General features: G+C 47.3%; 2 protein-coding genes across 2 annotated transcripts; both read right to left on the reverse strand.

Annotated features, from left to right (window-relative positions):
- Window positions 1–2,441: 2,441 nt before the first annotated feature.
- LOC120710562 (remorin-like) lies at window positions 2,442–5,002 on the reverse strand. Its single transcript, XM_039996214.1, has 5 exons — window positions 4,734–5,002; window positions 3,769–3,825; window positions 3,603–3,690; window positions 3,155–3,236; window positions 2,442–2,887 (listed from the first exon to the last, which is right to left on the reverse strand). Exons 1-5 carry the CDS (start codon window positions 4,849–4,851, stop codon window positions 2,687–2,689), a joined length of 546 nt encoding a protein of 181 aa, XP_039852148.1. The 5' UTR covers window positions 4,852–5,002; the 3' UTR covers window positions 2,442–2,686.
- An 11,994-nt stretch (window positions 5,003–16,996) lies between these two features.
- LOC120710574 (ascorbate-specific transmembrane electron transporter 2-like) lies at window positions 16,997–21,002 on the reverse strand. The gene is made up of 4 exons (XM_039996223.1): window positions 20,687–21,002; window positions 18,181–18,229; window positions 17,901–18,103; window positions 16,997–17,537 (listed from the first exon to the last, which is right to left on the reverse strand). Exons 1-4 carry the CDS (start codon window positions 20,828–20,830, stop codon window positions 17,229–17,231), a joined length of 705 nt encoding a protein of 234 aa, XP_039852157.1. The 5' UTR covers window positions 20,831–21,002; the 3' UTR covers window positions 16,997–17,228.
- Window positions 21,003–21,646: the final 644 nt, after the last annotated feature.

The following is a 21,646-nucleotide window of genomic DNA, read 5'->3' on the forward strand; positions in this document are numbered from 1 at the left end:
GGGGCAGTAGGACGGGAGTGCAGCCGGCCGGGAACAGCGTGCGTGGGGGCGAGGAGAAGAGATTTGCAGGCTTGCAGCAGCAGCAGCAGCAGCAAGGGATCATTGATTGCTTGCGTGAATGTGCACTGCCTCTGCCACCCACGTCCGCGGTCGGGGCGATTTGAGCGGGACGGAGCGGCGCCGACGTGGGCGTCTGGGCGAGAGCGCCGGGCGGCCAACCGGAAGGATGGCGACACCGAGGCAAGGCGCAAGCGGGCCGCGGCGAGGCTGAAGCTCCCTTGGTGCACGAGCGTCGCCGACCTCCCCGAGCGACCGCCTCGGCAGCACCACCGGCGATCGGCTGCGTGCGCGGTCGTACGCGGGCCCCGCGCCCCTCGTGCCCGAAAGGAAGAGGAAGACAGCGCAGGGCAGGACAATTACTCCGGCCGGAAAAAGGTGCGCTGCCGCTGCGCCAGGGAGAAGGGGGACTACTGGGGAGAGCGCGAGAGGAAGAGGAAAAGGCTGTGCCGATACGGTGCGTCAGAGCGCATTCAATGGTTGGGGGGGGGGGGGGGGGGGGGGGGTGGCACAATCACAAGTGAGCACCAACGTTTTCTGTGCTCCACCTTATCCTAAGCGAGGAACAGCACGGCACAGGAAGTTGGTTGTAGGAGCTTACCGAGTGTTTGGGTCAGCTCGTCTGATGATCTGAATTGGTATAAGGTTTCCAGTCCGGTTTCCACAACTTGCTTGTTGGGCTAGGGATGGGATGAGATGGAGAAGAAAGCCTAATTATTCTGTCGGTCTTTATGCTTTGTTTAATTTATTTCATGAATCTTTGTGTAAAAAGTAAGTAATGAAGTATCTCGATTCCAAATTGTAGGTTATTTTAGCAAATTTAAATATATATTGTATGGTCATTTTTCCTATGTAGCCAAAATGACCATACAATTTGAATTGCATCTTACTCTTTACATAGGAAAAAATTGTAGTGACCTTTTTTTCTTGAGTCCTTTCTCCGTGCACATTGATGAATCTCACTGTAGCTCTCTACTACTGTATGCCTTGCCCTCGTCAGCGGCCGGTGACAAAAGACCAAACCTTAGGTACTGTGCTCTCAGCAACAGGGACACGTCAGTTTCACTGCACTAGGAAAAATGAGAAAATTCCCAAGTGAGCTATATGGCATGGGACGGGAATCCTGGCGAGCGCTCCGTATCCAACTACAGTCACTGTAACGCTACATGTTGCAGACTCGCAGTGCCGCAAGTAATTGCAAACTACAGGAACTTTTCTTGCGTTTTCTTGTGTGCCTTTTCCTGCCAGATTATCTGTTCGGGGAGCAGTGCTTGCGCAGAGAAATAGAGATGCGTAGTGGTTCAGAAAGGTTACATGAAGAGTTAGCTGGAGCAGTCTGCCTCGGTTGTCTTTTGAAGGTAGCGAGTAATCGGCTTTTGTTAGCGTATGCGTTTCCTCTTCCCTGGGTAATTAGACTCCGCCTTGTGTACTTATTCGTTTGCACTGCTTTTTAGTACAAAGATACGCAATTTTTTACGTATTAGCGAAAAATGCTTGATTTTATGGCACCTTTTAATCCAATGTTTAGGTCTTCTAAAATCTTAGAGAAATTGAAAATAACACAGCGGTACAATAGTTTATTTTGACGAAATTATCAAATAGTCTGAGACAGCTTGAGTGCGTTTGGATTTCTCCAGGCTGGGTAAGGCTACCTACGACCAATTCAGGTAGGGCCGTAGGGGCGACGTCATCTAGAAATGCGCACGGGTATAAGCCTGAGCCGGCGGCCTACACGACGGTCCAAGCAAGAGGCGCCAAGGCTAAGCCCAGCTCTCTCGTAGCCTGCCTTTCGTAGACATCAGCCCACCACCCTACTCTTCGTGTGCAGGGGCCCAGCCTAATCTGGCCCAGCTGTCGTTGCCTACCGCCGCCCGTCGCAGCCGTCTGCCGCGCCGGCCGGGCGGCTCGCCGGCTCCCCGATGTGGCGACGTGCTCGTGCGCGACTGGTCAGACCGCGCGCGGCAGCCCTCGCACTTCTCCGGCGCGGGGTGCTCGGCTCGACGCACCGCGTCTGCAGCTGCGGACCAAGACGTCTAGGCGCCGCCAGATCCCAGTCGTAATCCGGGTCGCACCGGCCGATCACACGCGCCGCCGCCGCCCATCGAGCCGCGCGCGCGGCAGCGCGGTCCTGCTGACGGGAGCAGGCACCTTCTGAACTTTTTTTTTCTTCTGGGTTTAGCTTTCCGGGTTGTTTGCCCCCCTTTGATTATATCAATGTGATCTGCGTACTAGCACATGTTTGAAGGTTTCAATATCAAGTTGTTCGTGCGCAACTTCTGAAGTTCTGAATCTTGACACGAAGGGGATGGAACAAAATTGCGATCTGCAGTGAACTGGAGCGCGAGGCTTATTTTTTAACTGCACATGTGAGTGTTCCTTGCCTTCTCACATTAGTAACAATATAATAGTTCTGCTATATATTTACCGACAGATTTCTGTCTCAGACACAGCACATTTTGCAACATGAAGGGGTAGGCTTTACCTTTACAGAGAATATAAGCAGGGCACATTTACATGGTATGAGTAAACAGCACAATATACTTGTAGCGCGCAAAGAAACAAATAACTTGTACATGTGGCTGTGGCCAAATTACCTCCTGGGCCCGGATCATCAACTTCAGAGGGTTCCTTATGCTCCAAAGCACCCAAGAAATTTCTTTGGGGCTACCCCGGTGGCGCAGTACTTCGCCGCCATCTCCTCGGTCTTGAGAACTTCTTCACCACGCCGGGCCATAACCATCGCTCTCTTCTCTTCGGCCCGCCTGTGGATGACTGCCTTCTTGTTCTTCATCTTCTCAGCGTATTCAGCCTTCTTCTTTTCTAGTGCTTCCTGAACATTAGCACCGAGAGGTCAGACTAGATGTATTTTTTGCTTAAAAAACAATGACATATATAGATTATGATCTGCCTATCACCAGGAGTTTTTTTTTCCTTCTGAAATGCAACTAGAACATCAACACTAAAAACTAAACCTTTTCTTGGCTCTCTCAAAACAAGCACTTTTGAAGACCTTAGGGATAATATATACAATTACTGAACAGGATAGACTCATCGATGAAAACAAGATGTAACAAGAACATTGAAAATGACAGCTTACTTCCTTATTTTTCAGCTGAGCTTCTACGACTGCCTTCTTTGTGTTCTCCCATGAAAGTATAGTGGATACTTTCTTAGCAGCCCTGTAAGGTAGGTATTAGTTAATTTATCTAAAGTCTATGCACACAGTAAGGCGTAACGTCATTAATACCATTTCCTTCAACATTCAGTGATCCAGCTTACTATGTTTGTTTCTCAGTAGCATTATTTGAATTAAAATAATAAAATATATAGCACGGAGGCATATTTAATAAATTAAGAAGGTTGGGGTGAGAGCCGTTCACTACTGTTTGAACTAGACATACTATACCATTACGATTTGATCTCAAAGAGGGAGATTTTAGTTGCCATCAATAAAAAAATTTATAATAGCATTTTCCAGGAACGGGCAGTATTGGTTTGTTTGAAGAACAATTGTGTTCAAAGAAATAACCGAAGGATAAACATACTTGTTCACTGCTTTCGCCTTCTCATTCTCTTCCCATGCTTTAATCAAAGAGTTCCTCTTTTCTGTTTCCACCTTTGCAAGAGCAATGTCTAAGCGTAGATTACTTTAATTAGTCAATTATTCAGGGTTGCATTCAGTAGGAAGGAGAAGAATGGCCAGTTACTTACATTTTTCATTTGAGTTCCTCGGAGTGTCCTTCTCAGCAGAAGGTTTGTCAGCCACCTCTGGGAAGCATAGAAATGTATGAAAATAATTCATAAGTTATTTTAAAATAAATGACTTGACTGAACATAAGGAAACAGGTAATAGCGTTCACAAAATCATGCATACATGAACTTCAGGCACCTTTTTCTGAATGTGTTAGAACAAATCATACATTGTTGAGAATTGTTATAAACTCAAACATACTCCTATTTACTAATCGCAAGCCTATGATGTTCCAACTTTCAAATTGGCGTCAAAGTAATGTTCCCTGAAACATCACTGCTATGGATTGGACAAGGCATTGTTTTTTTCCTGCACTTCGATAGCATCCAACATTATAATACGGTAGATACTTAGTAAATTTCTCCATCCGTATTGTAGAGTACCTTGAAAGAGATGAGTCAATATTTCACTTATATTGAGGTTTGGAGTGAGATTGGATGCTACGCAATTGGCAGGATGTGTTTGTTCACCAGCAGGTCTGCAACTTGCTGTGAGAAAATCAGTTTCTGAAATGGAACGCACACGCCTGCAGCTATCTGTTCTGGGTCAGTTCCGTTATGCCGACAATTGGTGAATTATTGGAGATTTGTAGTAGGTAGTCGTGATGTAGGAAAAAGGTAGCAGCAGAGAAAAGGCCTTTTGGAGACCAAAACTTGGACATATCAGTCTGAAGAGATTTGCTATTGACACAAGGACTATGATCTGCAGAACAGATGTTTCTTGGCTAACTGGACTGATACTATCTGGAACGAAACTGAATTTGATACGATTGCACAACCCAAACTGTCAGCGCTCTGGAAATCCACGAGGAAAAACTGCATGTGCTTTGTTCTAAGAAACTGAAACTCGCATGTCTCTGCTGCTGCTGCTGCTGCTAACAGAAAAGTAAGGTGAAAGGAAGAACTGGTAGCGAAGTACTACTCACTGTCAGCGACGACAAGGGCCTTGGAGTCATCGGCCGGCGGCCCGGGCGCCGGGACGCCGGCCTTCTCCTCTGCCACGGCCGGCGCCGCCTCCGCCTGCTTCGGCCCCTCCGCTGCCATCGCCCAGCTCTCACACGCAGGCGGACCGGCGCACGGAGCCGAATCTTCTCGAGTTGTTTTCGCCGCTGCTGGGCGTGTACGTGGCCGCACGCTGGCGCTCCCTGATAATATATAGAAGCGTCGCCCGTGCCGGCCGGGTCTAGCTGCCGTGGCCGGGGGGGGGGGGGGGGGTGCGGGGGGGGGGGGGAGGCTCGGAGCTTGGAAAAAAAAGGGCTTTGCGAGCCGGCGTGCGAAAGCAAACGCGAGTTGAGTGGAGCCGTAGGACACCCGCTGTGCAACGGTCTCAACCGCTCGTTCCAGAGCAGCAGACAGCTTTGAGAGCCGTCTTCCGTGGAGGCTGAAAAATTATGGATCTGTATCAGCCATGCATGTTCTCTGTACTTCTGTGGCTATTGCAATGGTGCGCGCATTTGTCGCCGCGGCGACGGCCGTATCGGATCGGAGCTCGGACGGCAGCCGGTGGCGCTGGAGTAGTTGGCGTGTTGAGCTGTGGAAGTTTTGACGGGCATGGTGCCATTTGCCGAGTTCTTCAGGTGGTGTGGCTGTTCAGGACTGAAAATCGGTGCAGCTTCCTGACAGGTAACTAGGTGAGCGAATTGATGCCACTGTGTGGTTGGGTTCTTCTCTTTTTTATTGAATCAGAAATCAGATACCATTGTTTGACAGCTGGGATGCGAATGATTGTCGGCGCTAATCGAGCTTGGATCCAGTGCAAAAGCTCAATCATAAGCCTCGTTCTCCTTCCTTTCAGGTTCCTGCATCCGTCTTTTCTCGTTTTATTTCAGGCACATGCTGATAATCTGCAAAAACAACCGCACAACGATCGGCTACTTTTTGGTACGCGTTAAATCCCCGTCAGGACGCACATTGGCCTATTGTTTATGCATTGCATAGTCTGATAATCTCCCGAGTAGTGTTCTTCTGTCGCGTTGTCTCCTTCCACCGAACTTTCTTCAGAGACCTTTTCCCCCCTTCGATAAAGACTTGCATTTCTCAGTGGTCATGAGTCATGACAGTATGGATGATATCTGGCAATGAGCTCCTGATGGTAATGGTTGTCGATTATCATTGCTATTATAAAAAAATGAACATATTCTGACAACTTTAACGCGCTACAGCTAGCTAAGCATAATCTTGAAAGTTCTACGATCTATCTATAAAAAGTGTATGAATCGTTGGTTTATTATTTTTAAGACACTCAAACTTGGGAGGAGTTTATCAACTGGCCACTACAGAAACTTCAGCAGAAACATGTACGAGTTAGTTTTGCACAGTAGCTGCGCAACTTCGTCGCCAACGCTGACAGTTTTTGACGAACCTGTTCATGTTTGGAGGCAGGCTTCGTATCACGCTCCCAGCGTGAGCATCTCGCACTTTTGTGGTTGGAAACTTGGAACACGCGTACGTGTCTAGTACAATAGCACAGTGTTCGATCCAGCGCACGATTGGGCCACTCGTCAGTTGTCACGGCAATGTGGTGCACGGTCTTCGTGGCTTGTGTTCAGCTTCTTTTTACTCACGAGATCGACTGGCTCTTTCCTTGGTGGACACACAGCCTCACATTAAGTTATGAGCGTCATGGTGATATGAAAGCCTGTCTAAGTGTGTAGTGATGACGTTGAAAAGAAGTTTTTTTCTCTCCTTCTGATCGATATCCTCTAATCGCTCAACGTGGTTCTGTAAGGTGACTATGAGGGGAGAAAGCATCTGAAAATGCAAAATTTGCTTTCAGGTTACACATCCTCATGGGTCCACGGTTGAAGCATTTTTTTTAGAGGATGAAGCATCTATTTATTAGACCGGTTCAACTGTCCAAGCCCATGATCATCAGTGTTCCTGGGCCAGTCTAAGCCCGTAAGTAAGGTCCATGATAACTTGTCCTCATAGTAAGTTCAGGCTTTCTCTTCTCCTCTCTATTCTCTACAACTAATAAAACCAAGAGGGCGACGGTACGTCGCGGCACCGTCGCGCCCCCCAGTCCGTCGTAGTCCCTCTGGGGATTTTGAGCCGCCTGATGCCTCTGGTTGCCGCTTGGATGCTTTGATTTCTTTCCTTGCGAGACTTTTTTTTTTCCACGCGAGATCATCGCCGCCGCCCAGACTGCTCGCACGAGACTTTCTTTTTTCCACGCGAGATCATCGCCGCCGCCCTAGACTGCTCGCACGGGCGAGATGAGATCCTTTCCTTCCGGGTTCTGCTGCGCCTCAACGCCTGGTCGATCGTCGCCTCCGATCGCCGGCCCGGGCGAGCTCTGTGCATCGCCCGCTGCCGTGATCTGCGTGCGACCCTGGGTCGAGCTGCCGTGATCCTCGCACCTTTCCTTTTTCCCGTCGCCTGCGCGATCCGCATCTGCTACGCCATCCCTGCCTCCGTGGAGAGACCCGAGTACCCGACGGCCCGACCTCGGTCTCTGCTGCCGGCCTCGTGATTCTGCGCCGCTTCCCCGGCTGAAGGTTTCCGTGGCCGTCGGCTCCATTCCCCGCCAGGCGGTCCTGTGTTCCCGCTCCATCGGGCACTACCGGCCGTGTGCTCCGCCTGCCGTGATCCCGTGATCGCAGCCCGCGCCGTCTGCTACGTCTGGGCGACGTCGTCAACCCCGTCGCCGTGGTGAGCCCCCCTGACCTCGGTCTTCGCCTGCCTCGTCGGTCTCCGAGCATCGTGATTAGATTCTCAATTCGATTCTACATCGTCGTCGTTTTGCCATGAACGTTATTCCTTAGCTGGCTCGCCGGAAGCGCATGAGGCCTGGACGGCGGGTGGAATACATCGGGCCAAGTGGTGGCGCCGCCCGCCCGCCGGCCGGCCGGCTTGCGCGCTCGGTGGTGGGGGTGCTTGCCAGGCGCCAAGACGGCACGCCTTTGCTGGCTTGCTGCTGTGCTGACCTGAACCTCACCTGCTCACTGCAGGGAGGAAGGGTACGGTCGTCGGTTGCTCAACAATCGCAGGGGAGGAGCACGGCAGGCTGCTAAGTGCTAACCGATGCCTATAATGGCATGATTAATTGGGTTACTTAGTATGCTCTCGTGTTCATTCTTTCGCTGACCACGACGGGGAATGTTGGTACTTGGTAGACGAGATCAAGGTAAGTGTTGGAACACGGCAGGCACGGGATCGGCTATCAGTTTGCGCATTCACGTCGGGCGCAGTCGTGCAGGATACGTCGCCGCCAAGCACCAGTGGCATCACGCCCTACGAACGGGCGTGCCTCACACAGGTGTCCTCGCCGCCTGCCGAGCTGCACGTAGTCATCCGTCTTTGGTTCCTCCTCAGTACTCCTGGCATTGGATTGACATCCAAAATCCAATTGGCGGAGTCCAATTGAAATCCATCTAAAATCAAACATCCATCCAATCCAATCCTAATAAGTAGTCTCCACCTCCAACTCAGTCCAATCCAACTCCACTTAATCCAAATCCATCCAATATAATCCAAAATCCAAGCATACAGTGCGAGATGTCCTCCTCATCCGCAGCAAACTCGCCGGCAAAGAAGCTCTGCGGCCTTCGCTGGCCTCATCCTATGGCCATCAAATGTAGGATCAATCCCTTCTACCAGAAGCACCACGACTTCTTCCCCATCGAGGGCTGCAAAGGATGATGCGTCGCGAGCGCAGAGCGGCGAGCCAGCGAGTACTGCAGCCTTAGGACTCAAACCTTCCGCTCCCAGACTGGGCGCGTTGCCGCGAGGCTGCACGGGGAGAAAGACGTGCGACGCTGCCGCCATGACGCCAGCATGGTCTTCCAGACCTGGTAGGCAGCCAAATGATGAATCGCCATAAAAGCTAGTCGGAGACGACATGCGCGGCCAGGCGCCACCGCGCCGCGCCGGTCCTGCATGCCGTGAGGGCCTTCTGAGCAGAGCCAAGTGAGAGACGCGCACACGACACACGTGTGGAAGAGGTTGCCGATGAGCAGGAGCAGCTTGGGTCCAGCGCCCAGCTGCCGCGGTCAGTTGCCTGATGTCGTTCCCTTCATCTATTCATCTAGTCCAGTAAGATTTGGATTACCCTCTAATTTTTATCCAACATAATCCAATCCTATTAGATTCAAAGCAAATGGATGTCCATATCCAATTAGATCTAAGTCCAAGAGAATTCAAGTGTCAAAATCCAATTGGATTTGGATTTGACCCAATCCATTCCCAGCAGTACTCCTCAGGTATGATCTAATTTAGGGCTGTCATGTGTGTCCTGCAGATCGCCGGTTCGCTGGTTCTGCAAATTTTTACTTTCGTTGGTTTGATAGTTGGGCGAGTATGGTTGCAGCCAGTGATGCATGGGTTCATCAAATGATCAGAGAGCTGGTAGGGTACCGTTTGGGGACGTAACAAATATCCACGGTGATGATTTGCTAATAATTAATCAGATGGAGTCTGTCAGTTGTTACGAAATTTGTGTCAAATGATGATTTGCTTCTATCTAATTAATCAAATGGTTTTGTGCAGGTACTCAGTCATCATCGTGTCTTAATGGTAAAGAGTTAAAACGACAGCGCCGGAGGGAGCGTACGTGTAGTATGACAGTAGAGAAGCGGGAAGAACACAACAAGCGTCGACGAGAGGCTTATGTGAGGAAGAAACACCAGGATTTGGGAAAATACACGACTAGGTACTAGCTACCTCCTGCCACTGCTGCATTAAATTTTTTGTTAGTCGCATCAATGGATAGAAGATAAAAGAAAATTTACTGTAGTTTTGTTTGTATATGAGTGACCTTCGATGACAATGACGTACTTACAGATTTATTTGGAACTATGTTATTTATTACTCCCTCCGTTCCAAATTATAAGACATTCTAACAATTTTGGAGAAAAAGTTTTTTATATTTGACCAAAATTATATAATAATATAATGACATTTATTATATAAACTAAGTACCATTAGATTCTTTATTAGTTATATTTTCATAGTACATCAACTTGATATCATAAATTTTTTATATTTCTCTCTATAATCTTGGTCAAACTTGAGATTGTTTTGACTCTCCAAGATTCTTGGGATGTCTTATAATTTGAAACAGAGGGAGTTGTAGTTTTACAGAATATTCTTGTTTATTCAAGCAGTCTTATTTCATCTCTGGATAATATTTCATTTATTGCGTATCAAGTATATATATTTAAGCACTCATAATTATCTCGATCACTGATGTGTTTGTTTATAAATTTTTTTCTTGTAGCAACGCACGGGCATTCTCCTAGTCTACTGTAAAAAATTAAGTTCAGAGTTTCATCCAGAAAATGAATCTGCACCAGGATTTTGTAGTAGTACACTAGTACTAATATGTTGAGTGCACAGTGCCATCCGGTAGAACTGCTTTTAGTCTTTTACGATGAAGAACCGACAGAAGTGAACGTGCCTTTATTTTTTTTGATGTGTGGACGTGCCACGTGCCTTTATGGTGAGTCCCATTTCTGAATCACACCGTTACGTGGAGTTTTAAATAAACGAGGTTTTTGTATTTTTAATATTTTTTTACAAAATTAGGTTTTTTTGTTGTTGGAAAAGTGCTTTCCATTAACGAATGGACGCAGCGCGATCGCTGGTCACGAGATCCTCGACAAACGTCGGAACATTCTCCTAGCGGAGACTTGTTCCATGAGGACACTTACAACCAAGAGCCGCTAGGGCATGAACAACCTTATTACATGTTCTAGGGACAGATACAACTTCAAAGGCACCAAAATTAGACGCTAGCAGACTTTGGATCTCCCAAATCAACCCACCTGTGGGTGCCAGGCGAAACGTTGAACTATTCAGAACTTGTGCAAGCACCATGGCATCAGTCTCAATAACGATCTTCCCCACACCCATTTTTCCGGCGAGCATCACTCCTGCTAGACAAGCTTCCACCTCAGATTGGAACGCATCCATGAGCCTAATTGATTTTCCTGCAGCGGCCTCCACAACCTCCCCCTCCTCATCCCTGATCACCACACCCCACCCTCCTCCTGTATTTCCTGAATATGCCCCATCAGAATTTATTTTCATCCAACCCGGTTTCGGTCGTTTCCAAAGCTCTGATCTTCCCACACGGATAGTGGAGGTTTTCTTGCAGATGTCCAAGTATTCTGAAGCATATTGTTGACATAGGAATGAGATTTCTTCTGCCGATCTCCTTCTTTCACCCTCACGGACTCGGTTGCGTTCCTGCCACCAGAGCCAAAGCAATGTAACAATGATCATGTGCGCTTCTTCCTTTAACTGCAGAATATACTTCACTGCCTCCAGTGGGGATAACATCATCGACAGGGTATTACGATGCTGCTCCAAACCAAGAGCTGACCATACTGGCCTAAAACATTTGCATTTGAAAAAGAGATGGGCACCATCTTCGTCATATCTGCAGCATAGGACGCATCTGGTATCTAGTTCCATCCCTCTGCGTTCCAGCTCCTTTCTGATCGCTAGACTATTATGTGCCACCCGCCATAAGTGATGTTTTATTTTGCCCGAGCAATTCAAGCTCCACAACTTTTTCCACATGAGATTATTCAATTCGGTCCCATCATTTGAGAGGAGGCAACACCTCTCCTACTCTCTCATTTTTCATGAGCTCTTTGCACCTTGTATGCTGATCGCACCGAGAACATTCCCCTAGTATCATAGTGCCAAGCGACCACATCATCCATCTCCACATGAACCGGGATCGAAAGGATCAGCTCCACATCCTGCGACCAGAAAATTTGACGTACTAGCTGCTCATCCCATTGCCCCGTGCTTGGGTCAATCAGCTCCTCGACATGAGTCAGGATATTATTCATCCTCGGTGTAATTGGACGTCTGGACCATTCTCGAGGGATCCAGGGGTCTTGCCAAATTCTGATTCTGCTCCCATCACCTATCCTCCAAATAATTCCACGCTTCAGAACTTCTAAACCTTTTAGAATACTTCTCCAAGTGTATGACATGTTCCTTCTGGTTTTTGCTGCCAGAACATTACCATAGTATTTAGCTCTCAGGACCATTGCACACAGCGAGTCAGGGGTTTGTATAAATCTCCAGCTTTGTTTTGCTAGCATCGCCATATTAAAGGTATGTATATCTCTAAACCCTAGACCACCTTCTCCTTTTGGCTCAGTCAATTTGTCCCACCGTATCCAGTGTATCTTCTTTTCATTCTCCTGGTTACTCCACCAGTATCTACAAATCATTGTACTAATCTGGCCACATATCTCCTTCGTGATATCAAAGCATCCCATTGCAAAGGTTGGGATTACTTGCGCAACGGCCTTAATCAAAATTTCCTTCCCAGCTCGAGAGAGCAATTTTTCCTTCCAACCTTGAATACGAGACCAGATTCTTTCTTTCAAATATGCAAACACTTTGCTTTTGCTATTCCCCACGAATACCGATAAGCCCAAATACCTTTCATAGTTTCTTTCGTGATAGACAGCTCTCGCATCACGTCTTCTTTCACATCCCTCCTAGTATTCGGACTAAACATAATTGCCGATTTTTCCTTATTAATCATTTGGCAAGAACTCTCCTCATATAGGTCTAGGATACGGGGGTGTCTGTTTATAGCGCGCGCGTCTGGACGCGCTGCTATCGCAGAAGCCGGAACCCCATTGCGTGATTAAGCCTCCACTGTTAATAGCACGTGTAATCTAGATAAAAAAGTCTTGTTTCTCCTTTAAAAGCAAGAATTGTTCTGGAACAAATAACAATATTCTAGAAAATTATCCAAATAGAAACAAAAATGTTCCACCAAATATAGTTTGTTTTGAGAAAAAACAAAACATTCAAAGAACAAAACAAAATGTTCAAAAGAATTGTTCTGAAACAAATAAAAATGTTTTAGAAAAAATATTATCCAAATATAGTCAAATGTGATCTAGTTTGAAAGATCTCATTGTAAATAACACAATGATGCAATCAGAAATTGATTTGGTTAACTAATTTGTGAACTACAATTTTTCTTATTTGAATGTGTTCGCACGAAAACCGAGTCGATTGTCTTCTTCGGATGGGAGTGGGACTGTGGGAGAGGACGGACCGTGCATGTAACAGTCTAGCATCGTGCGGGCGCGTGGCAAAATTCTTCTGCGACACCACAGCGCCCAGACGCGCGCGCGATGAATAGAATCGCCGCTAGGATACCCTGTAAGTGTTGTGCATCACCCCCATTTGCACGGAACAGAATCAAAGAGTCGTCCGCAAACAGCAAATGTGATACACTCGGAGCCCTCTGGCACACCTTCACCCCTTTCAGTCTACCATCTCCCTCGGCCTGACTTAGCAACGCTGAAAAACCTTTGGCACATAGCAAGAACAGATAGGGCGATAATGGGTCGCCCTGTCTTAGTCCCCTCTCTGGCTTGACCATCTCACTTAATTCTCCATTGACCCTTATGCGATAACTCACAGTCGTGACACACTTCATAATAAGATCAATCCAGCCCCTTCTGAACCCAGTTTAGCCATCATAGCTTGAAGGAAGGGCCATTCGACCCGATCATAAGCTTTGCTCATGTCCAGCTTAACCGCAACATGTCCCTCCTTCCCTTTCTTCTTTTGCTTCATGAAATGTGTGAGTTCATAGGCCACCAATATATTATCCGAGATCAGTCTACCAGGTACAAAGGCACTCTGTGCGGGAGAAATAACTTCCGGTAGAATTTGCTTCAATCTATTCGCCACAACCTTTGATACTATTTTATACAACACATTACAGAGACTAATCGGTCTAAGATCCTTCACCTGTTCTGGCCTATTCACCTTTGGGATGAGCACAATTGTTGTTTCATTCCACTCTGAAGGGACCGGCCCTCCATTCAGCACCCCCAAAACCTCCATCACAATTTGATCACCAATTATATCCCAGAACTTCTTATAGAAAATGGCCGACATACCATCTGGCCCCGGGGCTTTGAGATCACCAATATTATCTAGAGCTCGGCGTACTTCATCCGCCGTAAAATCCTTTAACAGACTATCATTCATAGGCTCAGTTACTTTGGCTTCCACATCATTAAGAATTTGCTGTGAAACCTGGTCACCTCGTGTCCTGAAAAGATCCAAAAAATAGTTAGCAATAAAAGTTTTTTTTTCTCCTCCTCTCCTTCCACCCAGCTCCCATCATCCTTCCTCAGTCTCACAATTCTATTTCGTTTTTTCCTTTCCTTGCACACAGCATGAAAAAATGAGGTGTTACGATCACGCTCCTGCAACCACCTCACATGTGCCCGCTGTCTCCAGTACATGTCCACGTGGTTCTCCAGCCTTTCAAGCTTGAACCGGAGCACCTCCTCCCTCACCACCTGATCCGGACCAATGACCCTCCTCCTACACTCCTCCAAATCTTTTTTGATTTTTTTAATTCTTTTCTCCAAATCCCCTAAAATATTTTGGCTCCAGTCAAGCAGGTCCCCAGCTACAACTTTTAGAGCATCATAAGCACTCCTTTGCTGCCCATTCATAGCTTTCTTCCATGATTCCCCTACCACTTCTCCGCATTTCTCCTCTCCCAACCAAGAAGCTTCAAACTTAAAACCACCGGATGATGGTCCGAATGCCTTGGATCTCCATTGATCACACGGTAGCCAGAGAATCTCATCATCCATAGATCATTTGCAATAGCTCTATCCAGCCTCTCCCTGATATAATCAGCCGCCGCATGACTATGGTTCCTCCAAGTAAAGATATCTCCCTCACACCACAAATCATGCAGCTGACAGTGCTCCATTGCTTCTCTAAAGCGATCCATACACCCTTGACTCCGAGGTCTACCTCCTTCTTTCTCATGAGAAAATAGAATTTCGTTGAAGTCGCCTGCACAAAGCCAAGGCTTCGCGGGCTGCACGTGTAGCCCCTGTAGGTGTTCCCAGGTGCGGTATTTCAGATCACCTTGCGATTCACCATACACTCCTGTAAACCTCCACTCAAAACCATCATCCTCCCTCACATCAACATTGATGTAGTATCGCGATGTGTTCCGCAGTGACACATCGATCCCCCTCCGCCAAAACACAGCAAAACCCCCTCCTTGACCTTCCCCTTCACGAACAATCATGTTCGGCAGCCCAAGCATCCATCGAAATCTCTCCATCCTGCGCCTGTCTAGTTTAGTCTCCGACAGGAATAGGATGTCAGCCCCCTCCGACTTTTGGAGTTCCAGAAGTCCACGAACTGCTGAGCGTTTACCCAACCCCCGGTAGTTCCACGCTATTATCTTCATTGGGTCTCGCAGGACTGGTTCGCCAGCCCCGCCTTCTTGAGTTTTTTTGCGTCTCCTTCCACCGCACTCTCCTCGACTACCCCCCCATCCAGCACCATATCCACGGACAGAGCATCTGCTCCCCTCTTTTGACCCACCGCCCTAGCTTCCTTCCCTTGCTTCCTCGATTTCACCCCTCTCTCCACTCTCTTGTACGTCCCACGCTTCCTCTTTTTCTCCTCTTCAGATGCCCCCTCCCTCCCTGGATCGTTCAAAATGTGGTCCACGTGCATGCCCTGTAGGGCACTGTTCACGTCGGTTGGGACCGCCGCCACCACCTCCTTTCCCTTCTCTTCTTGCCCTAGCCCCTAAACTGGGCTGCCAGCCTGCACCTTCTCCTTCTCTACCACCTGTTCACCACCCTTCCCCTCCATGAACAAAGCTCATTTGGCCAGATCTCCCGCCGATCTTTCCTCTCTGACCTCAGCTGGGCTGGTAACCTCATCCTCTTCCCCACTTTTTCCTGCGATCACTTCCTTCCCGGCCTCCTGTGTTTTCCTCCAGGATGGAGCATCACTTCCTCCTCCACTGGTCAAAAAACGACCACCACTACTACGACTTCCACCACTCCCGGATCTCCAGTTACTCGAGTTTCTAGCTCCTCTGAACCTTTCTCCCCCCCAACTCCTCCACTCTTCTTTTTTCAGGGATAAAGTGCAAGTGCTTCCCATACTGAGGTTGCTCACCCTTCTGAAGCTTCGTGTGGCAGACCTTGTCAACATGTCCAATCAATCCACAAATGTAGCAAAAGTCTGGGAGATATTCATAGATCAGTGGGCACCACAGATCCCTTCCATTATCTCCAACATTTAGAGTAACACCACGCATCAGCGGTTTGCGGATGTCTATCCGCACCTTAACTCGCAGAAATTTCCCTACTACAGTACCATCATCCTCCCCCTCCATCTCCAAAAACTCACCAATTTCCTCCCTGATTGCCTCTCCCACCAGCCTGTTCATCATACCCAGAGGTAATTTCGTGACCCTAACCCATATAGGGATGAAAGCGAACTCCAATTCCTCCACCAGCTTTGTTTCATCATAATCAACAACAACCACCAGATCCTTCCCGAACATCCACAGGCCATCCTCCAGTACCCTTCTCTTGCCACTATGCTGGAAGAATGTAAACAAGAAGAGGTTATCTCCCAAATCCTTGCACCCTATCCCCTTAATTGGGCACCAAACTCTTCCCAGCGCCTGTGCTAAACCCTCCGCATTGACCACCTTTTCTGCGAACACTTTTCCCATCGCTCTTGGATCTGCACTCCCAACCCTAGCCGCCGCCTCCTTTGCAATTTTAATCCCTTTCTTCTCCGTCGCCGACAGATCCATCCGCTTCATCATTTCCTCCACCGACTCCATGATCGAACGCAGCCGTCACCCGATGCGATCTAGGTCATGGCGAGACACAAGAGGCTAGCAAAAATTGGGCTGGCTCCACGTGGAGAGTTTGACCTGGACGCGAGTGAGGGATGGGACATGGACTCGAGGACTAGATCACAGTGAGAGATCCAGCCAGGAACGAGAGAGAAGGGAGAGGGAACCTGAAACCCTAGATCGCCTCGCAGGGAACCCACCCTGAGTCGCCACAGGCGCCATGGACCTTTTTACCTCTCGCGCGCTTGGAGTTGGAGATTGGATTGGAACGACAGTAATTCTCGCTTACAAAATTAGGTTTAAGCTGGTTGTATTTGTATTTTCATGGCGTAGCCCCTTTGGTCGCGCTAGCCTGGGCAGCGCCTGTTCATGGATTAGCGGATTACACCAAACCATTCCAAATAGACCGAGACGAAAGGTAATTCATTTATGATAGTGAACTCGCATATAATATCTCTCACTTCTGTTATTTTTAGGCAAAAAAGAGGCTGCGTCTGAACCAGGACAACCCAAAATCAGATCAAGATGCAATTAAAAGAAACAGTAAAACAATAGAGATAAAATTTTTATCAAGCAGGATATCAGTCTTGCATATATTAACATACTGAAATTTTGAGTATCACAGAATGTACACACACACACACAATGAAGATGCATTATCTTCTTATTGTGACAATTCCAGTACCTTTTTTTTTTCTTTTAAGTAAAGAGATACGAATATCTTATCTCCTTATGGTAACGGCCAATCCAGTCAACTATATATATTCTGTACACTTCATTTGTACTAGTTTTCTGGGATTGGAGCATAACCCTGTGGTTCTTCCAGGCGAGCCGGAGCTACAGCAGCTACCACGACAGAAGCACCAAATAGCACGACAACCAATGCTGTGAAGTTCACCAAGAATGCCTCGGTACCATATTTGTCGAGGCCCGAGCTCTCGAGAAAAGTGAGCTTCTCCAGAAAGCCGAGTTCTGCATTAGCCAGTGCTAAGATGTAGACGAATAGCCCAAACAGTATGTGCCAAGGAAGGAGGCTCCTCCTCAAGTTTGGTGCAGCACCAGGGAAGAAGAATGTAACGAATCCAAATATCCACTGTGATAGATAAGGAAAACGTAAGGACATACGGACATTAGCATAGGCATATAGTGTCTATTCTTGGGAGTTGGGAGAACTGAAACTAAAATTTAATTTCACAGTTCAGTAATTGTGTTATTCTATCTTTTAGCTCTGAAAAATCATCAGTTCCTCATTATGGTTAGTTGTTAACCTAACTGAAAAGAACAATTAGAAAGTTCACTAGCTCAAGTGGCAACACATGCCATGCTTTATATAGAATAAAACAGCATATCTATGTTTGACATCAGTTCAACGGAAACAGTCAATTCATAACAAGATAAATAGTGTATCAATTCATAGTCATAGAAGGAATCCAAGTTTGTAAGCATGAAGTATTACCTGAATACCATACAAAGTAATCGTTCCGATCCCAAGCCAAGAATGCAGACTGTAAAGGTTGGCAATCCCACTTTCATTGTGATTTTTGAAAGCAAAGTATATTCCAACCGCACCAAGGACAAGCGCGATGCCATGTAGAATAAGATGGATAAGCTTAGCCGTGTCATGTTTCAACGTTGGAAATACCTTGTATACCATTATAGCTGCCCAAACAAAAGAGATATTACTAAACTGGAAATTTTGTTCACGTCCCTAGGCCTGAAGACATTCTTATCATTACCTTCACTGCCGATAATAACATATCCAATCAGCATAAGAACAGGATGAACCTGCAATATATCAACATAAGAAAATATTTAAAATGTGATGGATTTTGAAATGTTAATGAAAAGTTAGTCAATATTAAGATGCATTAGCAAGTAATTAGGTGATGGTTGATGACTACCAGCAGAAGCATGTGACAAGTTATAATTTAAGATACAAATGCTTTTAGTTGTGCTCCATTTCTGTTTCTATATAACATAGTCAGCATCCAACCATGATTGGGAATCCTCTCTTTTCCCATCAGGTGGCCAACAATGGCATGTGTTGACCAACAATGGCGAATGAGCATCCCCCATCAAATTCCTAACCAAGACCAAAACAAAAGAAAAATGCTAGCGCCTTCGAGTAAACAAGGGATCTTCTATTGATTATTGTACCTCTTGTAGTCACCACTTCAGAACACACTAACCTGCTAAGCAACCTAATTGGAAACTCTGATGCTAGGCTCAAAGTGTCAAACAGTATGGGTAATGGGTCTGATATTCCTATTAAGCAACTCATGAGCCACGTCCATCAAAAGAAACTAATGTTTACGATACTTTGGTCAGATAAACTCATGCTGATTAATTACATCCCCATCCTGAACAGATTGGCCCAATTGTAGTGAAAATGGCCTCTCATGCCATATTTCAATATAATATTTTGGCGATTGATGACACACACAACACTTGGACTAATATATGTGTTAAGATGATCATTATCAGGCTTATAGGTCCAAGGGATGAAAAGATACAAAACCCCGAAGAAATCAGGTCAAAAGGACCAAGACAGAAGTAATTTGCACTCACCGGTTAAACCGACGTGAGGCAAATTACATACACTGGTGCAATGAGCTCAGAGAAGACTCAGTCAGCAGAATGCACCGGATGAACCGACGATGGGAAAAATGATGGCGTCGGTGCAATGGACCCAGAAGCTGAGGCTAGGGTTTGGCGTCGGTTGAACCGACGATGCCTGAAGACAAGCGTCGGTGCAGTTGTCCAGAGACTCCGTTTTTGGGGGTTTCTGAGCTTACATACACCGGTTAAACCGACGGTGCTTTTCAAGAGCGTCGGTGCAATTGATCAAGTAGCCGTTGGACCAGTAACGGCTAGTTGCTGGGAAAAAGCATTCACCGGTTGAACCGGTGATGATAAAAACTGAGCGTCGGATCAACCGACGTTAAGAAATTTCGTCAGCCTTTTCCCAACGGCTAGTTTGAGGGGTTGGGCTATATATATGCCACCCCACGCCTCATTTGTGTGTGCTGGAGACTAAGGAAGCATAAAAGAGTTGAAGATCCTCTCCATCCACCTTAGAGCTTCATTGTATATCATATAGACTTAAGCACGCTTGTGAGAGTACTTAGTGCTTGATTAGGCTTAGTTCTTGAGAGAACTAGCTTGAGTGAAAGCCTTGCTGCGGCAAGCATCTTGTGTACTCGTCGTGTGACCCTCCGACTTGGTGTGGAGAGGCAACGACACTTTGTGCGGGGAATGAGACCCCTCTTGGTGAGAAACTCCGATAGCGAAGACGGTGCCGTTGGTCACGCTTCGAGAGAGACGGTGGCGGTTGCCTTGTCTTGGTGAATTGGGGTCACTTAGCCTTTGCTTGCCGGAAGCCTTGGTGGCGAACGCAAGACGGTGATCAAGCGAAGAGACTCGGCATCACACTTGTTCTTGTTGGACAATTGGCCGTGAACGTAGGGAGGGACTTGGTGTCCTAACCGAACCACATTAAATCGTGTGTCTTGGTGTCTTCACGAGAGTTTGCATATTCTCTCCCTTACCTCTTTACTTACCATATTATGTTTCCGCATTTACTCTATCTTGCGTGCCCTTACTTTCCTAATTAGTTTGATTAGGATTGGCTCTAGGTTGCAAGTCTTTTAGGGTAAGTAGAGAGTAGCATAGATAAATCTTAGTCATAACTAGCATGTGTATGACGTGTTAAGTTTATCTTATGCAAATAGATTGAGCCCTAGGATTAGAAATCAAATTAGCGACACTATTCACCCCCTCCCCCTCTAAGGTCGGACACCCCGGTGATCCTTACACCAATTTGATTACGTACCTACGACTTCAAGCACAGACAAAGTCACTCATAGGATCCTTTTATCACCAGGTACTACTAAAGAGTAAAGACTAAACAGAGCCTTCATATGAGGAAAGATAAGAATCAGATAAACTCCCTCAAATCAGTAATCAAAATCACTAGACTGAAGTATACAGCAAATGGGTTAAACATAAGTACTCAGTACTATACTATTTCCTCTTTTAAAAAAAATTAATCAACGCTCAAATTTCTGCACTTTTTAGCTCCTGAAACTGCCTAGCCACGCGACATCTATCAAATCTTCCTGATACAGGACAAAAACAAACAGCGCCTTATCCAATCCAAGAGCAGGGAGTCATTTCCAAAGAGGAGGGAAAACAAAACAAAACAAAACCCAAGAGCACGGCACGGAGGAAGGCAGTACTCACGTTGAAGATGAGGTTCTTGTCGGTGGCCTCGATGGCGAGCCCTCCGCGGAAGTGGATGGCCCACACCAGCACCATGACCGCCGCCGCGATGGCCAGCGCGTGCGCCACGTACGTGAAGGGCGCCGCCCGCACGCCCAGCCCCATCGCTCCCCGACCCTCTTCTTCCTTCCTTCCTTCCTTCCCCTTCCTCCTCGCCTCGCGGCCCTCGGCCCCCTTTTCCTTCCCTGCGACGCTGCTGCTTGCCAACGGCGACGGCGATGCAATGAGTGGAGGGGGAAGATTGTGGGAGCGCGGCGTGGTGTCCCATCGCCGTCCCCTAAATGGCAGGAATTTGGGGATATTTTATCTGGGTTTCTTTAATTCTTCTCAGAGTTTTTTCTAAAAAAAATTCAGTTTGGCGTCTGGTTTTGTTTCCGCGCGCCCTGTTCCGATAGTGATAGGCCAGGTGCAGGTGGCCGGAGGGTCGATGCGAGACAGAGAGATTAAATTAATTTTTTTACATGCTTTGTCAGTTTCGTTATAGCTCTTTTAAGATGGAAAAAAATAATTTGTACAAGCATCGCATGCCCAATGCCCACGGAGGCCAAGGTTTTTGCGAGCTGCACTACTCAACTGGTTCTTCTAGCCTGATCTTCATTTTTTTTTTGAAAAGACCCGATCTTCATTTTTGAGAAGCTACTTCTAGCCTGATCCGTAGAGTTCGTGGCCCCGTCCGTATGGCTCGAAGACGCGTCCGCCGCGGGGCCCAACAGAGAAAGCGACGGCGGAATCGGGGTCGTGGAACGACCAACACCGGGCAGCCGGCGACCGCGAAGGTTGTTGAAACTTGTGATCATGGCGGCACCGGCCCCCACCTCTGCAACCCAAGACCAAAGAGGGAGCCGTTAGCCGCCGTGCGTATCTGAAACTGATGGCGATTGACGCGGTAACTGCGTGAGAGCTTTGCCCAGGCCTCGAGCG

This window comes from Panicum virgatum, chromosome 1K, assembly GCF_016808335.1.
Source record: "Panicum virgatum strain AP13 chromosome 1K, P.virgatum_v5, whole genome shotgun sequence".
Classification (NCBI taxonomy): domain Eukaryota; kingdom Viridiplantae; phylum Streptophyta; class Magnoliopsida; order Poales; family Poaceae; genus Panicum; species Panicum virgatum.

Excerpts from the sequence above, each read along its gene's own strand:
- LOC120710562 (XM_039996214.1), bottom strand. The coding sequence starts at position 4,851 with ATGGCAGCGGAGGGGCCGAAGCAGGCGGAGGCGGCGCCGGCCGTGGCA. Across the intron at positions 3,691-3,768 it reads GAGGAACTCAAATGAAAAAT|ACATTGCTCTTGCAAAGGTG; the intron begins GTAAGTAACTGG and ends ATCTACGCTTAG. Across the intron at positions 2,888-3,154 it reads CTCAGCTGAAAAATAAGGAA|GAAGCACTAGAAAAGAAGAA; the intron begins GTAAGCTGTCAT and ends GCTAATGTTCAG.
- LOC120710574 (XM_039996223.1), bottom strand. The coding sequence starts at position 20,830 with ATGGGGCTGGGCGTGCGGGCGGCGCCCTTCACGTACGTGGCGCACGCG. Across the intron at positions 18,230-20,686 it reads ACAAGAACCTCATCTTCAAC|GTTCATCCTGTTCTTATGCT; the intron begins GTGAGTACTGCC and ends GATATATTGCAG. Across the intron at positions 18,104-18,180 it reads TGTTATTATCGGCAGTGAAG|CTATAATGGTATACAAGGTA; the intron begins GTAATGATAAGA and ends TTGTTTGGGCAG.